The sequence below is a fragment of the Neophocaena asiaeorientalis genome, unplaced genomic scaffold (assembly GCF_003031525.2).
Source record: "Neophocaena asiaeorientalis asiaeorientalis breed wild unplaced genomic scaffold, Neophocaena_asiaeorientalis_V1.1 scaffold198, whole genome shotgun sequence".
Classification (NCBI taxonomy): Eukaryota; Metazoa; Chordata; class Mammalia; order Artiodactyla; family Phocoenidae; genus Neophocaena; species Neophocaena asiaeorientalis.
This window is the reverse complement of record NW_020175221.1, coordinates 933276-955286: the sequence shown is the minus strand read 5'-3', so window position 1 is coordinate 955286 and position 22011 is coordinate 933276. Positions and strand designations below refer to the sequence as shown.

Below are 22011 nucleotides of genomic sequence, written 5' to 3'. Positions count from 1 at the left end.
CAGATGGAGAGATATACCATGTTCTTGGATTGGAAGAATCAGTATTGTGAAAATGACTGTACTACCCAAAGCAATCTACAGATTCATTGCAATCCCTATCAAATTACCAATGGCACGTTTTACAGAACTAGGATAAAAAATCTTAAAATTTGTATGGAGACACGGAAGACCCCAAATAGGCAATGCAATCTTGAGGGAAAAAAACGGAGCTGGAGGAATCAGACTCCCTGACTTCAGACTATACTAAAAACCTACAGTAATCAAAACAATATGGTACTGGCACAAAAACAGAAATATAGATCAATGGAACAGGATGAAAAGCCCAGAGATAAACCCACACACCTATGGTCAACTAATCTATGACAAAGGAGGCAAGGATATACAATGGAGAAAAGACAGTCTCTTCAATAAGTGGTGCCTGGAAAACTGGACAGCTACATGTAAAAGAATGTTAGAACACTCCCTAACACCATACACAAAAATAAACTCAAAATGCATTGTAGACCTAAATATAAGACCGGACACTATAAAACTCTTAGAGGGAAACATAGGAAGAACACTCTGACATAAATCACAGCAAGATCTTTTTTGATCCACCTCCTAGAGTAATGGAAATAAAAACAAAGTAAACTAATGGGACCTCATGAAACTTAAAAGCTTTTGCACAGCAAAGGAAACCATAAACAAGACAAAAAGACAACCCTCAGAATGGGAGAAAATATTTGCAAACAAATCAACGGACAAAGGATTAATCTCCAAGATATATAAACAGCTCATGCAGCTCAATATTAAAAAAACAAACAACCCCATCCAAAAATTGGCAGAGACCTAAATAAACATTTCTCCAAAGAAGACATACAGATGGCCAAGAAGCACATGAAAAGCTGCTCAATATTGCTAATTATTAGAGAAATGCAAAGCGAAACTACAATGAGATTTCACCTCACACCAGTTAGAATGGGCTTCATCAGAAAATCTACAAACAACAAATACTGGATAGAGTGTGGAGAAAAGGGAATCCTCCTGCGCTGTTGGTGGGAATGTAATTTGATACAGCCACTATGGAGAACAGTATTGAGGTTCCTTAAAAAACTAAAAATAAAATTACCATATGATCCAGCAATCCCACTACTGGGCATATACCCAGAGAAAACCACAATTCAAAAAGACACATGCACCCCAGTGTTCATTGCAGCTCTATTTACAATAGCCAGGTTATGGAAACAACCTAAATGCCCATTGACAGATGAATGGATAAAGAAGTTGTGGTACACATATAGAATGGCATATTACTCAGCCATAAAAGGGAACGAAATTGAGTCATTTGTAGAAATGTGGATGCTTCTAGAGACTGTCACACAGAGTGAAGTTAGTCAGAATGAGAAAAACAAATATCGTATATTAACACGTATATGTGGAACCTAGAAAAATGGTACAGATGAACCGGTTTGCCAGGCAGAAATTGAGACGCAGGTATAGAGAACAAACGTATGGACGCCAAGGGGAGAAAGCATTGGTGGGGGGCGGGGGTGGTGTGATGAATTGGGCGATTGGGATTGACATGTATACACTGATGTGTATAAAATGGATGACTAATAAGTAACTGCTGTATTAAAAAATAAAATAAAATTTAAAAATTAAAAAAAAAAGAACAGTATAACGAACACCAGTGTACCCTTCATCACCAAATCGTTCCATTTTGCCACATTTACTCTTTCCATGCCTCTAAGACTGGCATTTCTCTACATATCCACTAATATACCACTATATACTGACGAAAATTAATGCAATAATATCTAATAGTTTGTATTCCAATTTTCCAAATGCCCTCAAAGATGTATTTTATATCATGCCCGTTTTGTTTTATGGTCTGGAATCTACTGAACATTTATATATTGCATTTGGTGGTTTAGTTTTTAACTCTAGAATAGTCCTTTTCTTATGTCATTGGCGCTTTTTTGAAGAATCCAAGGTAGCTGTCTTGTAGAATCTCCATTACTCTGCAGTGTTCTAATTGTTTCCTTGTAACTGGATTCAGGTTAACGTTTTTGGCAACAAGACCCCATTGGTAATATACTTGCATGGTGTCACAGGATGCACAGAATGTCAGGTTGTCTCTCTTTTGATGATGCTACAGTGGATAAGGTGGTGCTCACCAGGCCTCTCTATAATTTTTCAAAGACCTTACAGTACTAGAAATTTCCAGTGGTATTTTTATTTGTTTTGTTTTGTTTTGGCCATAGAACTCTTAACCTCTACTAGCTTGCCTTTTCATTTACAGCAAGTTCAGCAATTTTATTTTAACCTAGATAAGTAAATGACCAAGCTATGGAAAGGTAGATTGATCCTGGTGCGCATTTCATCAACTGTCCTAAATCTCATAAACTCCATTATTGTTATGGCACACCTCAGGCAAGAGTCCTCTCTTTCTCTTTCCCTCTATCTCCCCTGCCCCCTTGTGTTTTTAAAAAATATGTAGATCTTTGTGAACACCTATGTAACCTGAACTCACATGCCACCTAAAAATGAAGAAATGAAGGCAAACAACTGCATTTCTCTTTGTTGTTTTTGGATTTGTAAATGGTTGGCAAAGAGGCAAATATGCAACAAATAGTTTTTTTTTTTTAACACTTCACAAATACGTTATCATTTTTGGTCTGAACTTAAAAGGCAGAATACATGCCACACTTCAGAACATTTTCTTTTAGTGTGGTTTAGGATCAGCTGGCAAAATCGGGAGAGAAAAGAAAATAATCATTCCTTTAATGTGAATCTCTGATCTCTGTACTTCCATAGGACTGTGACATCGGAAACGGCAGTTCAAAGTTACTTTTTTCCTCTTAAGAAGAAACCATTCTGTCCCAAACACATTCCAGGTTAGTATGCAGAACCTCATGTCCCATGACAGCCCCATGCAGTTGTCTGAAGTTGAGCTTTTGAGCCCTTGAGGTGAATACCCTAATACCCTGGAAGAGAGCTGTAGCTATTGGTCTGAATTTCTCTGATTTTGCTTCTGGCCAGTTGAACTCCTGGCCTAGGAGACTCTTATGGTCTGAAGCACTTGGGTAAAATTCAGAACTGAGAGTCATTGACTACATTTTCTCTTGAATCCTTTCTTACTGTAACAAGTAGAGCGTCTCCAGTTAGCCAAAGACCTTTAACAAGCAAGATTTGTTCCTTGTTCCAGTTAATGCCTGCATCCAACTCATTTGGGCCTGTTGAAAGTTAGCCAAACTGTGCTTTGAAGAACGAATGGTCTAATCCAAGAAGGAATGTATTGATGTCTGGTCATCTAGCCCTTTTTTCCTTCAAGGTGAAACATTGATTTTCATGCCACTTTAATTTCCCTGTAGGGCAAAAATAGAATGCAAGTAACTGCTAGAACAGGTTATGAGTCCAGTGAGGCTTAAAGCATTTATATCTGTCTGCCACTAGGACCATGTTTTAAAGCTGGAAATTAGCCTTATGACTAGAAGTCTGCTTGTTGGGGTTTTTTACTGAAAGGAGTTAAAGCAGGTTAAGTCTGGAGATGAGCTGTGAGTAGACCTGCCAGTGAGCTGTTTGTTTTCTCAATAGCTTTAGCCTGAGGCAAGATCAGTATCTCATTTCAGAAGGGGCAGGTCATTTCCACAGTGCTCTCTGGGCTGGCCCTAAAGTGACCTTTTTTTCTTTCCTTTTTAATGAACATTGCAACTTAAACAATAATCTAGAAGAGCAAAACTTTTTGATTGACAGCGGAGTTGTAGCTCATAAATGTATACTCTGAGCTCAGAAGCCTATTGACACCAGCCAGGAAAGGAAAGTCTATTGACAGTTCAGGAGGTAATCACAAACTAATTATGAATTCTGTTTAGTTAAGGAACAGCTGGGTTTCTTTCTTTTTTGGATTGAAAGGCTATGTCTTGTGCTGTCTCTGGCAGTGAAATCAGTAGTGTGAAATGGCCTTTCCTTCAGCCTTGTGTGTTCTTTACTCACACACAATGCATTGAGAAGTGCTGAACCAGGTGAGCAAATCCAATATTTTATTATACTTACTAGATAAGCCTGCTAAAAGCAACTCACAGTATGGAACTATGGAAACCCAAACTTAAACATACTGCAGTAATAGATTAGGGAATTGATTATTTTTATACCTTTCAAAAGGCTCCTCCTTGTAGATATATGTAAAGGCAGAAGATAGGCTTTTTTTGTTTGTTTGTTTTATTTTAATGATTTTAGTTAAAGAATTTCAGAGCAGGAAGGGAATCAGAGAGAGAGGATTTATTCTAACCTTACCATTTCACAGGTGAGGAAATGGGCCCTGAAAGGTGAGGCCTGTAGCCTTGGGTTCCTAGTACCTCTTCCAATGTACTTTCAATTATATCTCTTTTTAAAAAATGTTAATGGTTGCCTAGGTTTACAATTTACATTTTTACTAATCTAAGTCCACCTTCAAATAGCAGTATTCCTGTGTAGTGTAGGTATCTTATAGCAGTGTTCCCACTTCTTCCATCCCACTCCTTATGATGTTGCTGTCACTTACTTCACTCATCTATATGCTGTAATCACCCAATACATTGTTACTATTACTTTAAACAGTTACCTTTCATATCAATTAAGAATTTTAAAAAGCCACAAAGGTTTGATTTTACCTTCATTTATTTCTTCTCCAGTAAGCATTCTTTCTTCATGTAGTTGTTGTTGTTTGTTTTGTTTTGTTTTTGCGGCACGCGGGCCTCTCACCGCTGTGGCCTCTCCCGTTGCGGAGCACAGGCTCCGGACCCGCAGGCTCCGGACGCGCAGGCTCAGCGGCCATGGCTCACGGGCGCCGCCTCTCCGCGGCATGTGGGATCTTCCCAGACCAGGGCACGAACCCGTGTCCCCTGCATCGGCAGGCGGACTCTCAACCACTGCGCCACCAGGGAAGCCCCTTTCTTCACGTAGATCTAAATTTCTGATGTATCTAATTTTCCTAATCCTAACCCTTTTAACATTTCTTTGCAGGGCAGGTCTTTTGATGATGAATTCTCTCGGTTTTAGCTTGCTTGAGAAGGTCTTTACTTACCCTTCACTTTTGAAGGATACCTTTGCTGGATGTAGGATTCTAGGTTAGTATTTCTTCTTGCTTGCATAGTTTTTGAAAAGAAGCCCACTATTGTTCTTATCCTTGTTCCTCTGTAGGTAAAATGGTTTTCCCTCCCTCCTCTTGACTTCTTTCAAGATTTTTCTCCTTGTCTTTGCTCTTCTGAAGGTTAAGTATGATATGCCTAGATGTCAGTTTTTGGTTTACTTCTGTTACAGTGTTTTTTGTTTGTTTACTTTTTTTTTGCAGTACGCGGGCCTCTCACTGTTGTGGCCTCTCCTGTTGCAGAGCACAGTCTCCGGACACGCAGGCTCAGCGGCCATGGCTCACAGGCCCAGCCACCCCACAGCATGTGGGATCCTCCCAGACCAGGGCACGAACCCGTGTCCCCTGCATTGGCAGGCAGACTCCCAACCACTGCGCCACCAGGGAAGCCCTGTTACAGTGTTTTTGACTTCTAGCATTTACTTTTGATTTTTTCTTAGAATTTCTGTCTCTCTGCTTACAATGCCCATCTCTTCATGCATGTTGTCTTTTTCATTATAGCCCATGACATACTAATGGTAGCTACTTAAAATTCCCTGTCTGAGAATTCTAATATCTATGTTATATATGAGTCTCATTCTGATGCTTGCCCGAGATCTCTGATTTCTTGCTTGATCACAGATCTTTTTCTGCCTTTTAGCATGCCTTTTAATTTTTGTTTGAAAGCTGGACATACTGTGTTGGGTAATAGGAACTGAGATAAATGATCTTCTAGTATGAGCAGGTATGTTAATTTGGCTAGGAGTTAGGCTGTGTTTAATGTTTAATGTTAGCTCTTGGTGCCAGAGGTTTCAAATTGTCCTAGGGTTCTTGTTTTTGTTTCCCCTCTTTGACTTTGGGCTTCCCTAAGTACTTCTCCTCAGAGAGGACCTGTGTCTGGTATCTCTTTTAGCAGCAATCCACCATTATACTGGAGCCCTGTTGGTGTGGTGGAAAAGTGTGTGGGAGGGGAATGTTCTCTGATCTTATGATTAAATCTCAAGTCTTAATGGGCTTGAGTGTCTGGCCTGTGACCACCATGTGTTTCTTTTTCTTGTTTTTTTAAATTAATTAATTCATTAATTTTTGGCCGTATTGGGTCTTCGTTGCTGCGTGCAGGCTTTCTCTATTTGCGGCTAGTGGGGGCTACTGTTCCTTGCAGTGCACTGGCTTCTCGTTGCGGTGGCTTCTCTTGTTGTGGAGCACGAGCTCTAGGCGTGAGGGCTTCAGTAGTTGTGACTCATGGGCCCTAGAGCACAGGCTCAGTAGTTGAGGCGCACAGGCTTAGTTGCTCCGTGGCATGTGGGATCTTCCCAGACAAGGGCTCGAACCTGTGACCCCTGCATTGGCAGGTGGATTCTTAACCACTGCGCCGACAGGGAAGTCCCATGTGTTTCTTCTTGGATAGCCCTCTCGTCCCTCTGAGGTAAGACACGAAGATGAGAAGGGGCTGGAGTGAGAGGAATGCCCTTTTCCCATGCTTTAGGACAAGGGTCTGGTAAAGTCTTTTCTCTGGGGATCAGGCCTTTGTTATGGAGAAAGCTCTGGGTATATTTCACAAGCATGATCCTTCCCTTCCACCTGCCGGAGCCATGAGTGAAACTTTCTCTGATTTTACCAGGAGAAATTGGTGGGGCTCCTGGAGGTAATACTCACCAAAGTAAGGGCTCCCCCTAAGACTGTGGTGCCCAGAATTGATCATACCAGTTTATGGCTCTGGCACTTCTGCTCCAAGTAAGTAGCTTTTAGCTGTGACTCTGGATTTGCCTGTCTCTCCACATTTTGGGGAGACAGTTTGCCCTGCAAACTCAGTTCTCTGATGAGTCCAAGAAAAGTCATTGGTTTTTAGTTTGTCCAGGTTTTTCCTGTAAGGACTGGAGTGATAACTTCCAAGCCATGTGTTGGAGCCAAAACAGTCCAAAGGTTTTCTATATATATATATATCTATATATATATATAACCTATAGATGAACATTCAGAGAAAGAAAACTCAAAAGACTAGCAATTTTGTTTCTGAAATAATTTAGAGATAGCAGTTGAAAAGCTGATAAAATGCAAAAACCTTTCAAGCCAATTACATGGTCAATTCCTTTTTTTTTTTTTTTTTTTTGTGGTACGTGGGCCTCTCACTGTTGTGGCCTGTCGCGGAGCAATTGCTTTTTAATAACATTTTTTCCTCATTATAAAAGCAACATATGTTTGTGGTAAATAGCCATGTGTGACTTTCTCCAGCAGTATTGTTCTGTTCAGCTGTAGCCACAGAGTTGGGTTTTAGCGGATGATGCTGTTAGAAGAGGATGAAGGATTTAGAGCCAGATGATGGACAATGAATTCTAAGACTAATGAAAAGGAAGTAAAGACAGGGGAAGGCAAAAGATAGGGTAAATGGGAAGTCCAAAGGACTGCAGATCCTGATGGGGTTAGAACAGTGGTTGCAGGAGTGGTTAATAAGTAACTTGGAAGGACTGGCAGGCAGAGGTAATGAGAGACAGAGATACTGAGGTTACTGCTTCAGAAGGAGGAGCAGTTTCAGTGATGACAAGGGTCAGTGTGGGACCATGGCAGAGATTTCTACTCGATTATATTAGTCATTCCACTGCTTCTACCCTTGCAGGAGGTCAACACCCAAAGGAAAAGGTTTGTTTGTTTTTTGTTTTACAAAAGGGAGGAGTAATAGTCTGGAAAAATAGGTCTGAAAAGCACCTAGCACAGTGCCTGGAGCATAGTAGGTGCTTTACAAGTGAGTGGGTTCTCATTTGACTGTTACTGCCACTGCTGAGCTGTGTCCATGCTCTATAATGTTATTTTAGAACTTCCTGAAACCAGACTAGGAAATGGCTGTTTTGCTAAGTTCAATTTCATAGTGAATGGTGGTTTTGTTTGTTTTTAATTAACTTATTTATTTATTTATTTTTGGCTGCGTTGGGTCTTCGTTGTTGTGTGTGGCTTTCTCTAGTTGCAGTGAGCAAGGGCTACTCTTCATTGCAGTGTACAGGCTTCTAATCGTGGGGGCTTCTCTTGTTGCGGAGCATGGGCTCTAGGTGTGTGGGTTCAGCAGTTGTGGCTCGTGGGCCACACGAGAGTGTGGGGAGAACCTAGAGTGCAAGCTCGGTAGTTGTGGTGCACAGGCTTAGTTGCTCCACAGCATGTGGGATCTTCCTGGACCAGGGCTTGAACCCGTGTCCCCTGCATTGGCAGGCAGATTCTTAACCACTGCGCCACCAGGGAAGCCCCATGAATGGTGTTTTGGCAAGATTTCTGTGGTGTGGTTTAAGTAACATCTTGTAGTCAAAATCATTCTGTGGGACTACATCTCCAGTGTTTAAGTCATGTTCCAACCATTGTTTGATGTATTTTCATTTACCTTTTCAGTAATACATCCATTCTGTAAAGTGAGAAATACAAATTGTAACAACATCCTAAAAGATAAGTATGTCAGTTTCCTAGGGCTGCTGTAACAAAGTACCATAAACTGGGTGGCTTAAAACAACAAATGTATTCTTTCATGATTCTGGAGGCTAGAAGTCCAAAACTGAGGTGTAGGCAGGGCTGGTTCCTTCTGAAGCCTGTAAGGGAGAATCCCTCCTTGCCTCTTCTGGTGTCTACTGACTCCTTGGCGTTCCTTGGCTTATAGATGCATCACTCCAGTCTCTGCATCTTGTCACATGGGCACCTTCTCCCCCTGCCTCTTTCCTCTTATGAGGACAACAGTCATCTCAACTGACTACATCTGCAGTGACCCCATTTCCAAATAAGGCCATATTCTGAGGTGCTGGGGGTTAGAACTTCAACAATTCATTTTGGGGGGGGACACAATTCAACCCGTAATAGATGGATTTAAAAGAACCCATACTAAATATTTCTCTGTTCACTTTGTCCTGATGATAATGTTTCTGATAACTAGAAGCCCCAGTTCTGTGGATGAACTTGCTGCTCTTAAAAAGAAAACCTAGTTCTAACGAAAAATGGAGCTGGAGGAATCAGGCTCCCTGACTTCAGACTATACTACAAAGCTACAGTAATCAAGACAGTATGGTACTGGCACAAAAACAGAAAGATAGATCAAGGGAACAGGATAGAAAGCCCAGAGATAAACCCACTTATATATATAACTGATTCACTTTGTTATAGAGCAGAAACTAACACACCATTGTAAAGCAATTGTACCCCAATAAAGATGTTAAAAATAAATAAATAAACAACAAAGTAATTCTTTCTCAAAAAAAAAAAAGAAAACCTAGTTCTAAATGCACTCACGAAGAGTGGGAGGAGTTTTGCCTCAGTTTAAGGGCTGAATCTCTGCAGACAGGAACACCTTGCTGCTATGGTGGCGGGGAGTTTGATGTGCACATAGCCCCTCAGTAGTCACAAGCTCCCTGCAAGGCAGTCGAATACTCAAGGTTCATTTACTAATCTTGCTTCCACATTGTTGCTTGAAAGTATAAATAATTCGTTGCCAAATCTGAAAGATGTTCCTTGGTTTCCATCTTAATGTTTCAGTTAGGTTAAATAACAACCAGGAACCACACTTGGATGTTTGTGCGAATCTGCACTAGCACAGCAGGCCCGTTTCGATGAGTCTAAGGAGAATGCAAAATGAATTGCAACAAAAAAAGTCTACTTCGGCACCATTGAGTTCAATTAAAAATGATAATAGAGTTCAGGCTGCCTACAGCTGCAGTAAACTTAAGCTCCATTCTCCATTTGGCCTCCAGAAAACACAACAACAACGACATGCAATTTAGCTGCTGTTTTGAGTTGTGTACTGGAAGGAGCGTGGACTTTGGAATCAGATCTGAATTTGATTCCAGGCTCCAAATCTTGCTTTACCCCCGATGGTAGGCAGAATAATGGGCCCCAAAGATGTCTGTACCCTAATCCCTGGAAACTGGGATGGCAAAAGGGACTCTACAGGTTTGATTAAGGTACAGACCTTGAGGTGAGAGAGTGTCCCGTATCATTCAGAGGGGCTCAGTCTAACTACCTGAGTCCTTAAAAGCAGAGATGCTTTCCCAGCAGTGCTTGGAGATGAAGGAAAAAAGGTCAGAGATGTTGTTGACTTTGAAGATGGAGGAAGGGACCTTGAGCCAAGGAATGCAGGTGGCCTCCGGAAGCTGCAAAGGAAAGAAAATAGATTCTGTCCTTGAGCCCCCAGAGGAATATAGCCCTGCCAATGCCTTGATTTTGGGGCTTCTGAACTCTAGAACCAAAAGATAATAAAGTTGTGTTGTAAGCCACTAAGTTTGTGGTAATTTGTAAAATAGCAATAGAGAACCAATATATGCACTTACTAGCTGTATGACTTTCTGAGTCTTGGGTTTCTCATCCAAAAAAAAATAATATATATATATATTGATCTTGTGTCGTTTATGTGCAGATTTACTGAGATGATGTATGTAAAGTCCATTGTTAATCATTCCACGACTTAGTGTCAGGAGTCCATCCTGAGGAGCCTGATTATTTTCTCTCAGGTACCTAGCCTCCAATTTGGGCCCAGCTGCCAACAGGTGAGCGGTTGCACCTGGTTCCATGGTCCATGCCTTCTAGTCAAAATGTGATGGACGAACCAAGCAGCCTCAGACTCAGACTGGGACCTTGTTAGAATCGCTGAATCTCAGACCACATCCCAGACCGACTGAGTCAGAATCGATATTTTTTAACAAGGTCCCAGATGACTCATATGCACTTTAAAGTTTGAGAGGCACTACACTGGTGGTTCTCAAACATCACATATGCTGACAGAGCAAATGCCTGGGTCCAGGATTCATGAGCATGAGGCTTGAAATCTGTTGAAATCTGTATTTTTAATATGCTTCCTAGTTATTTCTGATGCATAAAGGGTTATAACCACTAGAATAAATACTTAGAGATGTACTTTAATATATGAGATTCAAATCAGAATTGTAAGATTTTCAATTAATACCTTTTTTTCTCTAAGGAAAGCAGCTATGCTATGTAAGCGTTACTAAGTGCTGCATTTTAAAAAGATACATAAAAGAATAAACATCAAAGAATAGCAGAGGCGCTTTCTCACTAGTTCTTAACTAGTTCTTAACACTTCCTCACTAGTTCTGATTCCTGTCCTGGCTTTATCAAATATACTTGATTAGACTTCGTAAGATTCATCCAGCTTCACTTCTCTTAGAGGCAGTACTTCCTAGACAACTCCACAAATGTGGAACCTTGGCATTAAACCCTTGGCTGTTTTCTCTTTAGCAAGAAAGATCTAACCACTTAGTAAATTATCGGAAGACAGACAAGAGTTTTTGGAAAGCTTTCTCTGTCCTGGGAGTACCTGCATCTCTTCCTCCATAGACAGAAGCATAAGAAGAAATCTCGGCAGTTGTAATTAGGGCAGCCCGGCCACGCTTCCATGACCCAGAGCACAGAGTTGCATTCCAAGAACCGAAACTAGCATGGCTTCTCTTCAGCACGCTCAGGGCAGAAGATCCAGAGTCTGGAGAGGGTGCTCAGATTCAGACTCTTACCCTACCCAGGAGCTCCAGGTCCAAACAGCTAGATAAGGGCTATAGGCAAGAGCCAAAATCAAGAATGAGGGGCTGAGAGCAAACCTGGGCAGGAAGGCAGCAGGTTAGGAGGCAGTGATGAAGCTGCTGGACAGTTGCCACAACTGGCTTTGAGGAGCCTTCTTTACTAGGCAGCAGGGACTTGAGGCAGATGCTCTGGGCTGCCTTTTAGGGCAGGGGGGATGAGCACTGTACCCTCCAAGATTCCACCATGAAGAGCAGAGTGAGCTGGGACGCAGGCCCAACCAAGGGGGGTCTAGAGGAAACTCTCCATTGTAGCCAGTGAGAGCTTGGCAGCCTGCACGCTCACTGCAAGGGCTGTTGATGACCACAGTCTTTCCAGGCTTTCCCAGCTCTAGAAAGTCTCCTGAGGTCCTACCAGACCCAGCTCACTGACCCAGAGCCTATCAGTTGTGGGTCTGGTAATGCAGGCCTGGACAGGCCATTCTGGGGTCTCTACCTCACTGAACAGAAAACACTGAGGCAGCATTTTTTTTTTTTTTTTTTCTATTGGAGTATAGTTGACTTACAATGTTGTGTTAGTTTCAGGTGTACAGCAAAGTGAATCAGTACATATATCCAGAATACATGTACATATATCCACTCTTTTTTAGATTCCTTTCCCATATAGGCCATTACAGAGTATTGAATAGAGTTCCCTGTGCTATACAGTAGGTCTTTATTAGTTATCTATTTTATATATAGTAGTGTGTATATGTTAATCACAATCCCCTAATTTATTGCTTCTCCCCATGTTTCCCCTTTGGTAACCATAAGTTTGATTTCAAGATCTATGAGTCAGTTTCTGTTTTGTAAATAAGTTCATTTGTATCATTTGTTTAGATTCCACATGTAAGTGATATCATATTGATATTTGTCTTTCTCTGTCTGACTTACTTCACTTAGATGATAAGCTCTAGGTCCATCCATGTCGCTGCAAATGGCATTACTTCATTCATTTTTATGGCTGAATAATATTCCATTGAATATATGTACCACATCTTCTTTATCCATTCCTCTGTTGATGGACATTTAGGTTGCTTCTGTGTCTTGGCTATTGTAAATAGTGCTGCAGTGAACATTAGGGTGCATGTATCTTTTCAAATTATGGTTTTCTCCAGATATATGCCCAGGAGTGGGATTGCTGGGTCGTATGGTAATTCTATTTTTAGTTTTTTAAGGAACCTGCACACTGTTCTCCATAACCGTCCTACCAATTTACATTCCCACCAACAGTGTAGGAGGGTTCCCTTTTCTCCACACCCTTTCCAGCATTTATTGTTTGCAGTTTTTGATGATGGTCATTCTGACCGGTGTGAGGTGATGCCTCATTGTAGTTTTGATTTGCATTTCTCTAATAATTAGTGATGTTGAGCATCTCTTCATGTGGTGGCAGCCTTTTTATTAACAGAAATTACAAATTTCCATTTTTGTTAGAAAAAGTAGCAAGTCGTACTTCCTTCTACACTTCTTTCAGAGTCCTGAAGTATGTATATGATACCTATTCTTTCATTAAGTTTGCCCTCTCCCACAATAAACCATCTAAAAGACATTTAAGCAAACCCCATGTGGTGTAAAATAAAGATATAATATTTTGCCACAGAGGCTCCAGGGGCCGACTGGACACTTGATTGAATTGTATTCTCTGCTACTGGCTGGCTGTGGCATAAAGCTTGTGCAGTTACATGCTCCTGGCTACTCAGCCTTTGGGTATTTCTCCTATGCCTCTCTTTCCCTTCCCTGGTCCTTCCTTTCTGCTTACCCTTCCCTTGTCTTACTCTCACATGCAGAGTTCCTAACCACTATTGTCTAACACCATTAAATCATATCAAATTACATATCACCCCCCTGTGTAATTTCCAGTGTGGTTCTAACATGTCAAACCAGAAGATCAGACTCCTTAGAGATGGGAGTTGTCAGTGCCATAAAATCCAGGGGAGAGAGAGCCTTGGGGTAACTCGACCGGGCCCTTATCCCCCTGGAGCCCGTCTTCAGAAACAGTGTGTGCTGGTGGAACACAAGGGTCTGGTCTCCTCTCAAGTTGTACTTCTCCCTGTAGATGAATATATGGGATTCTACTTTCATTGAAAAATCACATAAAGTCAGAGTCAGAGTCAGAGTGGTTCAGAGTCACCCCCTAGGTGCTCCTAGACCTCAAAGAATACCTCCCTTCACTCTGCACCCATGATTGTAATCCAGCGAACAACAACGACAAAGATCATTTTGATGGTGTTACTATTTAATATGATTCTCACAATATGAGTATTATTTCTTCCATTTTCCAGTTATGAAAATAGGCTGAGAAAGGCCCTGGGTCCCACGGCTGGTCGCTGATATCAACTGGGCCGCCTGACCTTGGGCCGTGCTCTTCACCACATCATTGCACGGCCCCCAAGCCATCCATCAGCCATCTCCCTCCCCGGCCTCCTCACCCGTACTCACCAGGCGCTATCCCTCCTCCCCTCCCTGTGCCATGCAGCCTCTCACACTTGGCCTGGCCTTCACACAGCCTTCCCACGCATGCATCGCCTCTCCCGGTGCCCCATCCCCACACACAGGCACAGTCTCTCTCTCTCTCTAGAATTTGCATGGTCTTGGGTTGTCTGAAAGAAAAAGACCCGCCAGAGCCCACACTGGTGCTTCATGGGTCTGTAAGCCAAAACCTCCAGGCGAAGGGAGAGGTACTCCCTCCTCCAGCTTCTAAGGCCATCCTTGCCAGTGCACATGTCCACGGGGTGCAGTGTACATGTGGCCGGCCGGGACCCGGGCCCTGGAAGGCTGCCCACCTCTGGCTGCCCAGCTTGTCTCTGCTCACCAAGATTCTCTGCATCTCACTGCTGTCCAGGCAAAAGGCAAAAAGAGCACAATATCAGAGCTGTGACTACTTCAAACAGATAAAGAATCCTGTCTAGGTAACCCCATCACCCCTTCGTAGTTGCCAGGTCTGCGTGATTTATGCAAATGACCTGCCTGTGTTTGCTGGAAGCAGATGTTGGCATGTGCAAAGTAGCCTTCCTTGTCAAGGTTAAGGACTTCTCTCAGGAGAGGTCTGAGGGCAGGAAGCTCTGTTCTTTGGGCCAGAAAAACCAAGATTGAGCAATTAAAAATTGCAAAGCCAAATTTTTGAAAAGCAATTCTGCCAATATCCCAGGACCCAAGTCAGACAATCTCTTCTGAGATCACCAGGCCCCCCTTCCTGCTAAGGGCCACTAAAGCCACCCCACTTGAGCATGCAGGGACAACCTGCAGAGGACGTGCCATGAAGATAATGCAATTTGGCTGAATCGTTTGAACGCTCTGCAGATACAGCAGCAGCCCCGACCTCCAGAGCCTAGCCTTGTTCATTGAGTAACTATGGCCCAGTACTTACTACATGCCCAGAATGGTCCTAAAGCTTTTCATCTACTAACTTGTTTACTTTTCATGATACTACCCCCTCCACAGAGAAGACATTGTGTCCAAGCGGTTGAGTGATTTGCTCAAGGTCACACAGCAAGCAGGTGGCAGAGCAAAACTTTGAAGCTGGGCTTTCAGCTCCAACGTCTGTGCAGTGGAGGATAAATCAGGATCCCTATGCTTCCTGCCTTGTCATCTCTGCAGAGAACAAACACCCCAGGATAAAATGCTATCAAAACAAGGCAGGAGGAAATCAGGAAAGTTTGGAACCAGGCACAGCACTCCCTCATGGGCGGGTAGAGCTTTGTGTGTTACAGAGCACTTGGGTGTGGGGAGTAGAGCTGTACATAGAAAGTCTTTTTCTTGTGGCCTTATTTGTGATGGAGTGTGAAGCTGTGAAGCTTGCTGTTCTTCATTCATCACCAGCCCCCTCAGATTGCAGAGAACAAAGATCCCCAGATCATGACGTGAGGCACAAGGCGAGGCATGGTGTACCCTGGGCAGGAGTGGAGGAAACCGTACAGCAGACCAGCGAAGTTGCCTGCTCCCCTCCCCGCTGCAGCCTCTACTGGCCCCCAAGCAGGAAAGAGAAGTGGGGGCTTCCTGGAAAGCAGAGGTCGAGTGTCTGGGAGGGGCACTTGGCCTATTTCTGGCCCCCCCCAAGGTCAGAGCTTGGAGAAGTCTCCCTGAGGCTCCGGTGACTGGTAGCAAGGCTGGTATCCGCCTCTCACTGGAGGTGGGGTGAGGCCGGAGCAGCTGAGCCCACTGGTAATGTAAATGACCCTCACCTTCCCCCAGCAGCCACTGCTGCCCCGTGATGGGCCAGGGTGAGGCCTTCTGGTGATTTAGAGTTAAACCAGAGGAGGTGGCTGGTAACTTAGAGTTTAACCAGAGGAAGCCCTTTAAACTGGACAGTCAGTCATAACAAAGTACCTGAATTTGAATATTTACACAAGGACTACATTTTCAATCAGTAGTGACTAAAAACGTGCCACTGTGGTTTGAATTTACTGGTTTGGGGCAAATTTCATTTTGCCAATGCTGAGTAGGAACGGGCCTCCCTGGTTAAGGAAAGAATATACTGTTACACAAATAAAACAAGTTTCGTGTGAGTCCATGGATGATTTGACAATGTCAGTTTATATGCACCACACATGCTTGAAAACGTTTATCCTCGCCGCCCACTGAGGAAGGGCTGTGTGGTGGGGAAACAGCAGCTGGCATAGCTTCTGCCATGAAATTCCAGGCAGCTTTCTCCTTGGGACTGCTCTTATGGAATATTTTCACTAGGCAAGACAAAGATATTTTATACACACACACACACACACACACACACACACACACAGTGTTGCTAAGAAGAAAGATTAAGCTGTGTGTGAGGGCTGGGAAGACTGAAGCTGGCAGTGCTTAGTGTTTTTTAGAAAGGCTGGTTATGGAAAGCTGCCTTGTGAGGTGACATTCAAGCAGAGACCTGAGTGAAGTGAGACACAGCTAAATACTATTTGAGACGGGTAATGGAATTGGGGTGAGGTTTTTTGGTTTGTTTGTTAGGGACTGAATCTTGCGTTCCCTCCAAATCCATGGGTTGAAGCCATAAACCCCTCCCTTCCTCCCCCATGATGGTATTTGGAGGTGGGTCCTTTAGGAGATGATTAGGTTTAGATGAGGTTGAAGGTGGGGCCCCCATGATGCGATTAGTGCCATTATAAAAAGAAGAGACACCAGAGCCCTTTCTTTCTCTCTCTGTCTTGTGAGGACCCAGTGAGAAGCCAGCTATCCACAAGCCAGAGGAGGTCTCTCACCAGGAACCCAATCTGCCAGCACCTTGATCTGGGACTTCCTAGCCTCCAAGGATATAAGAAATAAATGTCTATTATTTAAGCCACCCAGTCTACGGCATTTTGCTATAGCAGCCCAACCTCACTAACATAGTTTGATTTCATCTTGCTGAGTTAATGTCTGCTCTTAGCCATTTCACAGCTTCTGAAGATAAGCTCCAGAAGTTACCCCCACAGCATGGAAATGCCATCTCCCTGGTTTCAGGAAGGTATGTAGTAGCAGGAACGTGAATCTGAGAGGTAGTCATAGGAGGAAAGGAAAGGATGTTTATGATGATCTCCCTCTCTTAGTTGGCACATAGGTGGGCCTAGGGTCACCAACTAACTGATGGTTCACACCAAACTTGGGAACTTATTAGTTCCCACCAGGGCAACAGACACAGACCAGGACTGGTCAGGGCAGATCTGGATGTTTGTTAACCTAGTTTAGTTCCTGGTTTGAGTGATAAATGATCCTAATCCAGCCCTAGTTCACCTTTTCTCACGAGTGCCCCTGGGGTACAGTTATCGTTGCTTTGGGCTTGGGCAGCTGACTGGTGATAGGACCTATAGAGGTTTAAGGGAAGAGAGAGTCTTTCTTAGGCCTCATACCTAGGTGTGAAGTCATAAAATATTTATTTGGAAAAAAAGCATCTTGCCATTGTCACCTGTAATTAAACTTCTCTGAGGGGATTTTCAGTTTGGGATGGAAGTGGTCTGGGCAGGACTCTGATGTTTCTGCATCCCACGCTTTTACATTATCTTAATACCATTTAGAGCAGCGAATGTAGCAGTTAAGAATGAAGGCTCTGGCAGCAAACTGCTCTGGTATGAAATATTTGTCTCTGTCACCTTCTAGTTGTAAGACGCTGTGCAAATTACTTAACTTCCCTGTGCCTTTGTTGCCTAAACGTGTGTAAAAACAATGCTTTTTTCCACAAAGGTACATAAAGGTTAAATGAGGTAAATAAAGCACTTAGGGCAGTGCCTGACATATATTAAAATGCTCCATAAACGTTGGCTATTACAGTATTACAATGATCATTATTATATTTTAATAGCTAAGTATCTAAAAGATTATTGTCCTATTTTATGGATAAGGAAACTGAGTTCAGATGTGTGTTGTTGTGGCCAGAGAAAATTGCAGAGATTTGAGCCAGGATTATGGGCAAGGTAGGTGGGTGAAGCGGAGGAGGTGGAGGATCCTGCATGTAGAGTCAGGAGAACACACGCTGTGGTCAGGGGACAGTGATGAGACAAGTGCCACTGACGAAGACAGATAGAGTTGGTGGACAGTGGGCAAGAGGGGCTGGCTGTGGTGAAGATTATGGGGCAGAAACTGTCTGGAGAGTCTCCCACAGCTGGCTTTTCCTCTTGGCTGCCTGCACGAGGTCTCTCTGCATCCAAGGGAGGATAGTTATTTTCCTTGCAGGTCTGGGCTAAGAGCTGTTGGGTCTTTGGGAGTCCACACCTGCTGTCCCTCCGGCGAGGTGCAGCCTTTGGTTAAGGTTCTTGCATACTGGGCAGGTGCAGGAGGCAGAGTGTGTCTCCGTGTCCGGGGGCCATCCCACCTCTCTGGCAGAGATCAGTTTATTTCAGCCTCAGCTTCTGTTTCTTCATTAGTTGTGACTCCATTAGTTGCGAGGCTGGAACCCAATTCAACCTGGCTTAAGAAACATGGGAATTTATTGGCTCCCTTAGTTGACCTTGTTGGAATATATTGGTTTCAGGTGCAGTTTGATCCAGTGTCGTGTGGACCCAGTTTCTGGCATTTTTTGGCTCTGTTTTCCATAGTGTTGGCTTCCTGGGCAGTTCCAGGTACATGTCATCTTCCTTATGGAAATTCCAGCAGAAGAAGTGCTTTTTTCCCTACTGCCCCAATAAAGGTCTTATTGCATCTGAGTAGTTCTTGTTGGGCCACAGACCCAACTCCGAGCTAATCGCTGGGGCCAAAAGAACGAGATGTCCTGATGGCCAGGCAAGCCTACATCCTGTGCCTGTGTTTGGAACTGGGAATAGAATCTTCAGGATGGGGATGGAGCACAGGGGATCCCAGGAGAAGGGCAAAAAGAGCAAACAACAAATAAAAGAAAAGTAGCTTCTTTGCACTGAGCCAAAGAATGATTGGTAAAAATGAGGTTTGTGTGTCTGGAATGGCTTTTAGTCTTCGTTATCCTGGAGAACAATGCCTGCAGCTGTTTTCTTCATATTTGCTCTAGGTTTCCTTGGGCTTCGCCAAGTGGGCCCTGTCCCCACTGCTGTTCGCTTATTTTTAAGCCTGACCACTTGTGGCCATCTACCCTATAACCCAATATTCCAGCTTTGTTTTCTAATTGGAATTACACAACATATGCTCTCCTCTCTTCTCCCTGTGATCTTGAACTCACCAATCTCTCTCCTGTTCTGCCGCTGTCAGAACAGAAAGCTGCTCTCCAGTGGGGACCCAGCACCGCATCACACCTCATGCAAACTTGACTAGTATTTCAGGATGCAGCTCATGATGTTCCCTCACTTCACCCACCTGGACCTGAGTTCGCTGATAAACTCCTGTGATCCATGCCTAAGCTCTGTGATGAAGGGGACCCGTGTCAGTTAATTCTTAAATCCTCTTACATTGGCTCTTTGACATTGCTGAGTAAGACTAAGTCTGCCAAGATGTAAATGTAGTGAATCAATTATGTGGTTAAGGTTATAAAAATGTAAGCAGGGGCCTCGCCAACGACAGGCTTTCAGTGCCAGGTTGGGCACCTGGACTTGTGTCCTGTTGACAGAGGGGAGCCATTGAATGTTTCCGAGTAGAGAGAGACGCCCCCTGCTCACGACCACTATTCACTGAGCACATACTGAGTGTCAAGCCCTGTGCATGTGTCCTTCACATGTGTGATCTTATTTCACGGCCACAATAATTTGGCAGGAGGAGAATTCTCTTCTCAAATGGCACCTACTCACCTGAAATCACACCTCATTCTTGGCAAGAATCCCTAAAAGCACATAGTATGTATAGAAAACCAACCATCCACCCTCGCTCAAGCCTCCAGTGATGTGCTCCCTTCTCATCTTATAACATGTAAGCCCTGGGGGAGGAGTTCATTGTTCTCACTGTTTGGCAGGGCAGCTGAGGAAGACGTCATGTAAGGGTTAAAATAACAGTGAAAAGGAAATGATGCACTTCCCTCTCAATCAGTGCTTCCCTCTTTTTGGCCTTTTGCTTTTTCAGAGTGGAGATATCTGTACCCCTGTGTGTCCATTCCTTCCTCTTGGCTGACAGTCCCATCTCTCCGCCATCAATTTCCCTGTTAATTTCACACCCCTTAGATCTGATCTTCACATGCTCACCCCCTTCCTCTCCATGACCCTTTCCACCACAGAATGGCCTCCTGGACTTGTTCACTGTGTCCCCTGGCTCTGTCACTTCATGCCTGTCTGCATCACTTTACCTGTGTGTCTCTCGGTGCATATATAGTGGCCCTTGCTTGACTTCCTCCCCTGTTTTTTAAGTCCATATCCTCTGGTCTGTTTTGCCAGATTTGCTCCCCAGGGGAATCGCACTTCCCCTGCTGCTTATCTGGCATTGTCCAACTTTCATTTCTGTCAACGACAACCGCTGTGCCCCTGAGTTGCATTTTGTTCATCTTATTTCTCCTCTGTTACGTCCTGTGTTCAAACTCCAGCCCCACCTCACACTGGCTCTGCGGTCCTGGCAGAGTTGCTTTACCTCTCTACACCTCTGCGTCCTCCTCTGTTAAACAGGAACGGTGTTAGTATTTTTCCAGTAGGATTCTTGTGAAGATTAAATGAGCTATTTAATGTGTGGAAAGTGTTCAGAACATTACTTGGCACAAAGTAGGCGTCTGATGAGTGTTAGCTCTTACTCTTGTTGTGGTGGTGTGTTACATTGTTCTGACACGTTGATTCACAAGGGTGCCTCAAGAACAGCAAACCCGGGGCAGGCTCTGTGCTGGAGAGACAGACATCAGGTTGGAGGGTGACCAAGTGGAAGGACAGTGCGTGTGCCCTGTGCCAGCTGGGTGTCCCCTGACCTCACTTTTGCCAGCTTGGGAGGAAAGTCGCCTGTCCTTCAAGGAGGAGATGACACCACTCTTGCTCAGCAGTTAAGTAATAAAATGGAAAATAAAGTAAAGTAGTTTGGGTAAATACTGACTTGGTAGGATTGACTCTCCATCTGTTTTATTTCCTTCTGATGATCCATCAAGATTCCTAAATGCAGTTTGGATTTTGAAAACATCTGGAATCAGCCAAGCACAGTTTGGAAGCTGTTGAGTGCTGACATTATAATCTGTATTTCTTGCTGCTCAGCTGTGCCTGCCGACTATGCACTGACCTACGAAGATGAAGCCAGCAGTGTGCTCCTTCAGACAGCATCCTGCCTCAGGGGGACTGAGGGTCCTTATGAATATTGTGTGTGTGTGTGTGTGTGTGTGTGTGTGTGTGCACTTATCTTTGCTCCTGATTATAAATGTAATAACGTTCACTATTGAAACATTAGAAAATAAAGAAAAAGGTAAAGAAGCAGCAACTCATAATCCATTCACCCAGAAATAACCACTCTTAATGTTGTGATGTGTATGTGTGAAGGATTTTGTGTACACACACACACACACCTTTTACTCTATGTGGTTTTAAAAAGACAAAACCAGGATCCTTTGTGTATGCATTTAGAATACTGGCCTTTTTTGATAGCATTATATCCTATTTTTTCTATCTTTATACATTTTTTATAAATATAATATTTGAAAACTGCCTTAATATTCGGTGGATGGGTATTCTGTCAGTTCAGGTCCTCCAAGAAGCAGATGCCAGGAGAGGATTAACTGTACAAGGAACATGTTGGGAGAAATCTCTGTGAAGGACAAAGGAGAGGGAACAGGCAAGGCAGGGGGATGGTGCAAGTGTGACACCTGTGAGAGGAGATCAAGAGGAAGGGTTTGCCAGGGAGAGCATCACAGCCCTGAGAAGGGCTTGCCTAGGCTGATGGGGAGTCAGCCCTTGGGCAGAGGTTGCCCACCGCACAGTTCTCACGTTGGACAAGAACGGCCTGGCTCCGGTGCCCCTCCCATGCTTAGTCAATGGTGGGGGAGGGCAGCAGGGAGGAAGCGTGACCGCAACATGAACACTGATGTGGATCCAAAGGGATGGCAGCCGGAGGCTTCTCGTCAACTCTCCC

The 22011-nt window shown here is 43.8% G+C and overlaps 1 protein-coding gene across 2 annotated transcripts in view; it reads left to right on the top strand.

Annotated features, from left to right (window-relative positions):
- Positions 1-20937, top strand: part of IPO11 (importin 11) — a 232856-nt gene extending 211919 nt beyond the window's left edge. The window contains exons 30-31 of one of the 2 annotated variants that reach the window (XM_024765366.1): positions 2797-2876; positions 20747-20865. In XM_024765366.1, coding sequence (XP_024621134.1) covers positions 2797-2844 — 48 coding nt within the window. In that variant the 3' untranslated portion in view covers positions 2845-2876; positions 20747-20865. Of the gene's footprint in view, positions 1-2796; positions 2877-20746 lie in introns of both variants that reach the window. The other variant, XM_024765365.1, reaches the window with a different exon arrangement.
- The last annotated feature ends 1074 nt before the right edge of the window (positions 20938-22011 follow it).